The following is an 11,414-nucleotide window of genomic DNA, read 5'->3' on the forward strand; positions in this document are numbered from 1 at the left end:
TATTTTGGTTAATTCATTTTTATTGCTGGTATATTCATCAATGGCAGCAGATTTGATGTATTAAGATTTGATGTGGTGTAAATATGCTTAATTATTAGAATTTAGATTACTGAAAGATTTTATCTTGTTTTTTTAACTTAGTTCAAATACTGTCATAACGGGGTGTTTACATTGAGGTTACCAGACAGTTCTATATAGACATTGAAGCTCATCTGCTTCGAGTTTGTATAATGTTGATGCTGCTTCCTGGCCAGAGCTGACTTTCAGATGGATCTAATGGATGTCATGGAGGCTAGAAACTCTTCAAGAAGGGCCTGAAAGTTATGTGACCATCTTCTCGAGGTCAGTTAAATTTCATTGATGCTGTTTATTTCTTGGTTGCAATCTAGTTCTTATTCTAGGTTTGATGCTTTCGTACTCAAATTGATTATGCTGTAGCCGAAAGTGATAGGTTTGAATACTATTACTCCCTCTGTGCAAGGGTTTGGTTAATATTGTTCAATGGCAGGAGATTTCGGAGGAAAAAAATTCTAGAGACGAACTGGATGAGTGGATGTACATCCATTTCCTTACTTCTACGTAGCATAAAAGTAGAGAGAAAAAAGTATTTTATATTAGTTTCGGGACATCCCAAAATAGAATATGTAAACTTAGCTCTCGTAAGAAAGGGTCCGGGGTTACCCAATCACCTTTACGGCTTTACCTACTAAAACTTTTGAGTATTCGCTTGTTTCGTAGCTGCTTCGGTTTTGTATTCCTAATATTCCCACTTATCTGGTTAGTGTTATTGGTTCTATTGGCATATTGGCATCTCAATTAGTTGAAGGGGAGTTTTTGATCTTTGGTAAAGTAATTCCATATCACTAATTCAATCATATATGTTATGGTCATGGATTTCCTTGATTTGATAATTAAATCGAGGAATTTGTTTCCTTCATTCCATTATGTTTTCTTGACAGCCTAAAGAGAAACAATGGGTTTGTATCTTATTACATAATTGGGTTGAATTCCCCTTCTGCTTTCCCATCCATCATGTCTTGTGTACTATCCACTTGCATTTTTGAAAGATTTTCCTATTTTTAGTGACTGATTAGCTTGTAACTGGACCACCTAAGATGCCCTTTCTTGTTTTAAAGGTAATTAGCATAGCAATAATGCTAGATATCTTATCATTGTTCCAATATTTTAGTCACATAGGAGACGTTTAATGCCATGGCTAGCCACATAGGTGGGGGTATCTAATGAAAAGATATAATGGATTTGTTGGTTCTTTGATTCTTATTCTCCTATCCCTTTTGTCATTTTTAAGTTAAAATCAAATATCTTTCTTGATATTATGTTCATCTAATGTCCATGCTAATATTTTGTATCTATATCTGTTTGTATTTCTATCTTATTTTCTTCATTCATTTCAACAATGCCAAAATATTAATCCCGAAGAATACGGTAAGAGTTGCGGTTATGGTAACGACAAGGGGATGGGGTTACGGGAGTGATGATGTTATCATAACTCCAAATATCGAGTAGAAGCATGAGATATTCCTTAGGACGACCCAAAATGCAATTTTTTAATAACTTTTACAATGTTGGGAATATTGGTTCCATTTTTAAAAAACCTTTACAACACGGTTGATTTTATTCGACATGACCTGGCTTGTTTAGGCTGTCCACAATTTTCATATGTTCGGACTTGTTCAGAACTTAAAACATCCTGTAGTTGATGCTAGGTGAACCAACTGAAAACTGGGCTGTGACAAGACTTGGTGTGAATTTGATCTGATATGAGCAGTTGTTAAGGAACTTTGAGCCTCCAGGAACTTGAGAATTATCTGCTAGATCTTGATCAAGCACCGAAATTTCCATATTTCAAGACACCTACTTCTAGATAAATTATACTTTTGCACTACTCATTTGATCATTTTGCTATCTGATTAGCTGCAACTTGATTGCTGTCTTGTTCTCCTATCTTCATTATTAGTGGCGAATCTACGATATTAGTAATTACTAATTAGCATAGTATTAGTCGAACACTCATTTCAGCATCCGTGCTGAACCAACTCGGTTATTATTTTAAATGGTATGTTTTTATCAAATAATACAAGTCATAGCTTAGGCAGGTCCAGCCTTAGATTCCCATGTCATTTTAATATTTTTTGAAATATCATTATGTTATACAAAGACATGAAGAATACACTAACAAAATTGGTAGTGTGTCTGCTTTGCATACATTGTTGTGTCATTATATATAGAAGCATATGATTCTTTGCTTTTGGTAGTAGTTATGTATTGAAAGGCTTGTTAAAGCCATTTATAGAGCATATTTTATCTAATGATTTAGTGATGGATGAATGTTTAGTTGCTATACTAAACTGTTCTTAATGCTTACTAGATTCCGGCTTACCAAGTTGATTACAGTTCATGTAAGGGAAAGAAATTCCGGATTGTCGGTCCATCGTTGTACTTTTAAGTCTTTGTAATCTATTAAATTTCTGGGGCCTTTCTACATCTATTACTGATTGAGACTGGTAGTTGAATGATTGTTATTGTTCTAACTTCTATCTTTAGAAGTGGACCAAAACATTTTTTTTTGATCAGTTTGAATGCGTCTTCTTTCTCTGGGGCGGATGATCATGAGTTCATGACAGTCTATTTATGGTCGTGCACAATCTGGTGCGAAGCAGATTGTTGCGCGTGGTCCGGGCAGAGTTAAACTGGCCAGTGAGTTTGATTTGTGAGCTATCCAAATTCCCGAATGTAGTTGCTCTATTTCTCTGTTTTCTCGTGGTTGTGTTGTTTGTAGAGGTGTTCATTCGGGTCATTAGGTCGATTTCGGATCAGGTGTTTTGAGTCTTGTGTTCACATTGATTTTTATATTATTTTAAATTCATTTTGAAGTCGGGTTAAATGAGTTCAGTTCTAAGGTTGGATAAAGATTGTGTCCATTGGGTGTGTTTTGAACATCTCTAGTTGCTTGGTAGTTAGCTAGCCATAAATGAGTGGCTGCTTGTATAGAAGTTTTAGATGACTCATTAAATCCTATGCACTTCTTATCTACGTAAAGTTGGGCATAATGTTTGGTTAAAGGGTTAATCGGAAACAACAAGAGTAAGGTTGCGTACACCCGACCTAGGTGGAGCCACTTAATGACATTGGGGTAATATTATTACTGTTGTAATATTTTAAATCCTTACACAAGAATGAAAAGTGAAGGGGAGCCTTGGCGCTTCCCCTTGTTAAAAAGTTGCCCAACAGTTAATAGTTTGTTCCATGAAATGACAAATCAATAGTATGATTTTTCAATAAATGAAAACTCTATTCTTGGTAAGATTTAAGTGTAGTGTTGAATACTATCAATTTATGTTCAAGTAGAAAATGGCAATGCTACTTTGAATTTTCAAAAATAATACAAGTATTGACCAAATTTAGGTATGCTTTTAGATTATATATACAGTTTCCAGCTGTTATGAGATTTATTATTTGAGCAAATTCATTTTTTTCTTGTGTTACCAAATTTCCTGCCTGCAAATTTCCTGTCTTCATTTTTCTACGCAGGTTGGTGGTTACCACTTACTACTAAGTTGTAGAAATACTAGCATTTTTCAATGGATAAAGGTCAATTTTTGACTTTCTACCATTTGTAGAAAACCATACTTGGACTAGGGAGACTAGTTGAACATTTTTACCCTTCAAATCAAATCAAATTTACGGTGAAAACTTTTTAAATATTGTGTAGTAAATTTAAATAGCATTTAATTTGTGACTAGGAAATATTCTCAAACCCAACATTTTATCTATTACCTTCGTACTCTAAATTATCAAACAATTGTTTTTTAGAATATTTTTACATGATGCAAATTGGGATGATTGTTGTATGTTGGTTATTACTACACGTAAAATATTCTGTTAGCGACAACTTTTCACTCTAATTTGATGTTGTTTTTATAGCTGGTCTATGAGCTATTGTTGTATATTAGATCAAGGTTTTGACATTATTTTATAAAGACAATGTGTTATTATATTTTTCAAATTTGTAAGTGCCAAAAAAAAAAAAATTACAAGTTTAAATGAAATATAAATGCTCTACTCTATTTATCATAGACAATGTGAATGCTTTTATGGAATAGCAATACCTCACTACTTTAGCCTTGAATTACATATTTACGTAGAAAATAAGAAGTTATACATAAATAGATATATAAAACATAAAAAAAAAAGGTAACAATAATGCGTTTGATAAAGTGCAAATGTGACATAAATTATGCAAATTTAGCATACATATAGAATTTAAGTAAAGGACGTATTTCAATAGATTTTGCTTGTCCTCTATTAATATACACTTCAATTATACTCTTATTAGTCTTTCAAATTACTTTTTTTTATCTAACTATTAGGATTAATTTTTTAAAAAAATAGAGATAATTATCCTTAAAGTTCATTCTTATAAATAGAAGCGAAATATTGTACGAGCCTTGAATTATGCAAACATGCTTACCAATGTTGTAACATATTAGAATAAGTGTAATTTTGGCTGTTTGCTTTTCAATGTACCAAAAAAATTGAAAGAATCATTTTTTTTGGATAACTTGTGCAAATAGTTTAATGTGGAAAATTTTCTTTCTAAAAAGTTTCTTGGACAAGCAAAATTTAGTTGTTTTGGTATTTAATGGATAACGTGTTGATAAGAAAGTGATATTCATCGAGAAAATAAAGTTATGTGATGCTGAACTAGTTGGTATACACATGTTTGATTTAAAATTGCCGATTGAAATTAGTGTTTTTAGTAGATGATGTAACCAATCATTAAGGACAATTTGCTTTCTCGAATTTATTTTCCTTAATTCATCTTTCATCACTATTTTTAATCTCACATTTTTAATTCAGTTCAATTCCAATCAGCTCGAAAAATAGGTGTTAGTATAACCATGACCAACGCAAATGATACATAGGGGTCCCAAGATCTTACTAGCCAAACCAACTAAGAGTACTATGAACAAGTGTGAAGGGAGAATATTTCTTTGGTCATTGCTGAGGAAATGACTCAAATGAGGATTGGAATACCAGAAATACAAAGTGCTTGAAAAAGATCACATCAAAATTTTTAAAAGATCTATCTTTGATCAATTCTGTTTGTTTCATCTTTTTCTTTTTCACAAAAAAGGGATACAACTCATCTTTTGTAGATATGTGGTAGTAGTAACACCACCAAAACAATCAAATCCAACTTTAACATGACTTTTAATAGCCTTAGATAAACTATAGAGATATTATTATCATCCAAATAACACTTCTTTTTCACATAGAATATTTAAATTTTATTGTTAAATTTTGTTTAGAATTTTCATCATTTTATATTCAAAAATAAATTCATATATACGAAATTTTAATAGATTTGTTTCAATATATAAAAAGAAGAATCTAAGATAAAATCTAATCTAGACAAGCCAACCAAAAAGGAGAAGAGAGAACCCACCAATAAACCCAAAACATGTTAAAACGAATTAATTGTAGAAGTATCAATAGCAAAATTTATCTCTCAAGTCTATAAAGTAATATATACATATTTTTTTTCAACGTGAGATAGCTCACATATGATAACAAATAAACACTTAAATTAAAAACAACAAAGTAGTAGTACAATATATGTTATCATTGAAAAGGCATAAACTTTTTAAGTTCTTACAATAAACAAACACATAACACACACAATGAAAATCTCATAGATTATTCCAAACACCTAATTACACCCAACAAACTCTAAAACAAGTTAACTTCACCCTTTAAGTAAACACATTACTTAATTAAGAAAGGATAAATAAAGGTTTAAACACACACTAAATGGTTGGTTAATTAAAATATAATAGTAGAAGTATTAATTAAGCAGTTGCTATTGGTCCCAAATTGAGTGTGCTTTCCATTGCCTTCATGGCTTCAAATCTTGGCTCTTTCTCTTGGAACTTAAGCCCAGCATACAACTTCATGTAGTCCTCAAACACGAATTTCGGGTAGGCCGGGTTCTTCTCTTCTTGTTTTTCGAGCAACTCCGGTGCCGGGTAGATCACGGCGTCGCTACCGGGGTTGTAGAATGAGGCTATTGACATCCTGTTACCGTCCGTTTGTGCTATTACCCGATGCATTATACTCTTGTACTTTCCATTTGTTATAACCTAAAGTCAAATTTTAGTTGGTTAGTAATGCACAACAATTGTCTTATGGACTTTTAACATACAAATGTATCACTTTACGTTACATGACACGATAACGCGACTAAAATCCGATCCCACGTAGATTAGTCATGAAAATTTAATTTTGACTTAGATTTTTGAGCTAAATCATGATTAGAGTTATTTAATTTAGAACTCTATTAGTATTAAATTGCGTGACCTACAATACAAAAGAATGACATTTGAGTTAATTTTGTGCACATACTTAGTTGTGGGTTCGAATCTTCATATGCTAATATCCTAAATTTGTCCATGTTTACTTATTATAAAATGTTTTCATTTGAACTTTATAAATAGACAAGTTCAATTAAATGAGTTAGAATTGAAATGAGACGATTTTTTAACATGTCAAGAACATATTGGATCAATTTCATAATGACTCTAATAAATAAAAATTAAAAACACTTAAGATAAACTCACACGTTTTACCCTTTAGTTCGATTTTTTTTATTTGATACATTGAAAAGCATGATGGTCAAAGTCATGGTCATCAACCCAGCATGTCGCACAAAGTCAGGATCCAGGACGAGAGGTTGTCGATAGATCATAGCCATATCTACTCGAGGGAGAGAGTAGGAGAAATGTGTAAAGTCAAATAAAACCCAGGTGACTAGGTGAATATTATTTAAGATAATTAAGAGTATTTGGCTTAAGTCCAAATATCCACAAACATACTATCCTAATCAAGAATGTGGTTATAAGAAGAGTAAAGAAGTAACCTCAAGTTGGTCTCCCAGGTTGATGACAATAGAGTGTTTCATAGGTGGAACATCAACCCACTGATCATCTTTGAGGAGCTGCAACCCACTAACTTTATCATCTTGGAAGAGGAGGATGATCCCACCGGCATCAGTGTGGGCCCTAAGACCCTTAATAAGGTTTGGTTTAGGACATGCTGGATAGTTGCTAACCTTTGTCCCAAAAGTGGGCCCATTGGCTCCAACAAAGGCTTTCTTCAAATACCCTTTTTCTAGCCCAAGGTTCTCACAAAGTATATCTAAGAGTTGCTCTGCTAGCTTCTCTATTTCTCCTGCAAATTCCTTCATCACCTTCCTAAATACCATACAATTTAAACCTAATATTAGCTCAAATAATATATAATGAACATTTGAGTGAAGACCACAAATAATGGGTCTGCTTAGCAAATTAGCTACTATTGTGAGATACCGTCTTTTTAAAAAGACGACTTCAAAATAAAAAGCTCATATTCTTATTTTCTCTTTAATTTATTTTAATTGAGCTATTTAGCTCATATATCTTATGAAAGTATCAATTGATTTGCTATCTATTAAGCCAATGTTCAAGCAAACGATTAAAAGTTTGATGAAAAATACTTGGTGACCGTTTATTAAAAAAAAGTAAATTAAATAAAGAAACCATGATTTACTCATTTCAAAATATGTTTTTAGCCGTTAAATCGATAAAAAGTCAAAGCTCAGCTAAAAAACTTATAGACTACCTGTATTCATCGTCAAGATCAGGGATATCGGCGATGTTAGAGGTAGGACGATGGCGAAGGAAGAAGGTACTTTCCCAGTCTATGTCATTGATTTCAGACTGAGCATTTTCTAAACCTTTAAGTGCCACCATCTCCTTAAACTTTTGTTCCATGCACTTCTTGTAATGATCTTTTGTCATCTTTTCTACAGTGTCCAATAATTCAGTTGATATGGGATGGTTTACCACCTAAGATAAATTCAAATAGACATCAAACATATAAGTCAAAGCAAATTAAATATTATGTTTTTAAAAAGTATTAGTATTTATTTCAAATTTACACCGGTTTATTAAGTACATATGAAATATGTTTATCCGTTAATCATGTTATATACTCTAATATTTTAACGTAATAAATTAAAAAAATGATAAAATAGGCACATTTATACTATAGTAATTTAGATGTTTTAATATATGAAATATTTGTTGAAATTACCTCGAAAAAGCCCCAATTCTCACAAGCATCTTTGATTTTCTCCATAACAACATTTCTCTCATCACCATTGAGTTTTTCCATATCAACAATTGGGAATTTCTCCATTATTTTTTTCGTGTTTTTTCTTTTTTAGGGTGTTTTTGGTTTATATCTTACGCTTTAAAAGTGTGCAACTCTGGTAAGTGTTGTGAAGTATTTGGCCTATATTTATAGGCACAAAAAAGATAAAACTCAATGCTTTAAAGAGAAACCTGCAGAAAACCTGAAATTTTAAAGTAAAAAAATTAAATAAAAATAAAATCTTTAATAAAAAATAGTATGTACACGTGGAGCATGGATGTAAACACATCTGATGGGCCATATCATTTAGCTCCGTTCTAAATTATTTGCAACATCAAAATTATTCTACTACTCTCTCCGTTTTTTTTTTTATCTTTCACTTTGGGTTTTTCACATATATTAAGGAAGATAGAATCTTTGGGTTGTAGTGGGTATTATTTTAATTAAATAGTAGTGTGAAGTAATGATTGTATTGGAAGTATGAGGTTGTAGTGAGAATTATTTTAATTAAATAGTAGTGTGAAGTAATGATTGTATTGAAAGTATGAGAGAGAAAATAATTATAAATAAAAGAAAACAGGTACATTAAAAGAAAAGGGGGCTTTAAGGGGTAAAAGTGGGATAAAAACTTTCTAAAAATAGAAAGTATTCTAAAATGGAAGAACTTTTGAAACTACCCGTTATAGTAATGTGGAAGATTAAAAAAGAAAGGAGAGAGTATTTATTTATCACCTTTAATTTGTGATTAGTTTTTAATCTATAACTTAAAATATAGTTAAATGAGTTCTTATTTGATTCGTCTTAATGAAAAGATTACAAATATCAAATTTTATAGTAATTTTTATTATACATAATTGAAGAAATTAAAAATTAAATTAGAATATTAAATTACATTAAAAATTAAATATTGCAAGTATTTTGAAAGGGATAAAGTATAATTTATTGGGTGTTGTTGACCATAATGCGGGAGACTGGAAGTGGGACTATGAGTATGTAAACTCTTGCTGAGGCCATTTCTCATTGAGTGGGAGGTGGGCCCAATTACAAGTGTTGAACAGCCCAAAAGAATACTCTAAGTAAGAAGATAAGTTTACCCTTCTTTTTTTGGGGGGTGGGGGCCAACTTAGAGTTTCCTTTATTGGAATATTTACCATTGCAATTTGCATGCGCCAGTCTTTGCTTTTCTTGTGTAATTTTGATGATTTGGTTGTTTCAAATTCAAATTCAAGGTTGGTCCGGGTTTGAATGGGCTGCACCATGTAGCCCAAGTTGGCACAACCCGTGTCCGTTCCACCATACTTAACACTTTCATATCACATGTTTGGTAGGTCGTGCTTACAAGCCTCCAATCGAAAATACGCATCAAATAACGAAATATTGTGCTTCTTGCAAAGTAAGGCGGAGCATGGGTTTTAAGACAATTGTAGTCGTATCTATAATGTTTTAAAAGTCTTACATGATAGAGTCTTTTATCTTATTGAACATGATTTGGTTTGATTCGAGTCGATATTAAATGTACCAAATTATTACATCTTTTCAAAAATTTTGAAAAATATATATCAATGATATTCTTTAAATCGAATCACATCTACAAATTTTAAATTAATTTGGTTAATACAATTTTGCGGGTTTTGATTTTTTTAAAACTGCACCTTGGGATATTTGTAAATATTTTAGAAAATATTTTAAACATAAATAACAATAACTAAATTACACTTATGTGCATTAATGCAGGGATTTGTTAGTTTTCTTAATTGGTTAATATTGGATTTTAAACATTTTAGGAGCTTAATATATATAGATTATTTTATGTTTCAACACGTTTTTACTTTTTAATAGAAAAGAAGATTATTTACTTCTTAATAGTAAATTTCATTCACAATTTTAATCTCTCTGCAATTTATTACTTAATACATATTTTAAATTAATATATCTTTGTCTTATTTACTTATTACTACAACTACTCAAAATTAAATTTTGATACAAATTCAATTATCGCAAATTAGTAAGAAAGGGGAATATAGTAAATTTCATCTGGACAATAATTTTTACATGATTATCTAGTTGAATAACGTATTTAGAGGTTAATTAGTAACTAATACAACTAATGATGGATTTAGGCATTAAGGCATTAGATATGTTATATACTTTCTAAAATCTTCTTACAAGACAACCGTTTGTCTGGTAGTTTATATACACCATATCTACCCATCTCATATATATTGCTAATATTTCACTCAAATAGAAGGATAAATATGATTCAAACTCGTTACCTTAAAAAACGTTTTGTTCATATCTCTATATTATTATATAAATCTAAACATTTATTTTCATATGTACTTGTATATGACTTTTTTAATACATACCAATATATCTATTATTAGCCTATAAATTTTTTTTTTTTGAAATTGTACCAGAGACAGTAGAGTAGCACATATCACATATGCATATGGGCGTATCAGTTGATAAGTGATGAATTAGATCTGAAAATACAAAATGAAAATGCAATTGAGCATAGAATATCATTTTATCTTCGACCCAAACCACACAAATATTCTTTGCTGATTTTTCCAAGAATTACTCGAATAGTTGCACGAATCTTTACTCTTTCTTCGGAGAGATTATGAATATAGTATGCTCGGACAACGACTTCTTTTAAATACTGGATTAATGACTATAAGTATATAACTACATTACACTGCATATCAATATCACTTATAAGTATCTCTTAAATTTAGACTTGTATATAGCAGGTTTAAATGTATACAACTGCATCATTGTTATGATATTAATAAATATTACTGATATAGATCATTAACACCACCAGCTGGGTGTTCAAGTTGCTTACCATGAAGATTTCAACTGATGTGGCAAACCCCAAAACTAATTTTGTTATTCTGTTATAACAAATTCTGTAACAAACTTCTTGAAATGAATCTTTGATGTATAAATACTTAAGTTGATCATCATGCAAGATAAATAATCACAAAATACATCAATAATAAGATTAATACTTTTTCTCTCTCTAAACTCTTTCTTTCTTCTTCTTTTCATCTAGCACAATCTGTAGCTAAAATTTGTGAATTGTATCATGGTATCAGAGCAGTTAGATCTGCAATTTATCAAAGCTTCTGCATAAAATTTTAAAGAAACATTGAATTTGTGGCAAAATCTGATCAAAATCAGATTCACCATATATT

The 11,414-nt window shown here is 31.0% G+C and overlaps 1 protein-coding gene across 1 annotated transcript; it reads right to left on the minus strand.

Annotated features, from left to right (window-relative positions):
* Nucleotides 1-5,629: 5,629 nt before the first annotated feature.
* LOC130815313 (1-aminocyclopropane-1-carboxylate oxidase-like) lies at nucleotides 5,630-8,418 on the minus strand. The gene is made up of 4 exons (XM_057681732.1): nucleotides 8,155-8,418; nucleotides 7,681-7,907; nucleotides 6,941-7,274; nucleotides 5,630-6,164 (listed from the first exon to the last, which is right to left on the minus strand). Exons 1-4 carry the CDS (start codon nucleotides 8,257-8,259, stop codon nucleotides 5,874-5,876), a joined length of 957 nt encoding a protein of 318 aa, XP_057537715.1. The 5' UTR covers nucleotides 8,260-8,418; the 3' UTR covers nucleotides 5,630-5,873.
* Nucleotides 8,419-11,414: the final 2,996 nt, after the last annotated feature.

The sequence above is a fragment of the Amaranthus tricolor genome, chromosome 6 (assembly GCF_026212465.1).
Source record: "Amaranthus tricolor cultivar Red isolate AtriRed21 chromosome 6, ASM2621246v1, whole genome shotgun sequence".
NCBI classification, from domain to species: Eukaryota; Viridiplantae; Streptophyta; class Magnoliopsida; order Caryophyllales; family Amaranthaceae; genus Amaranthus; species Amaranthus tricolor.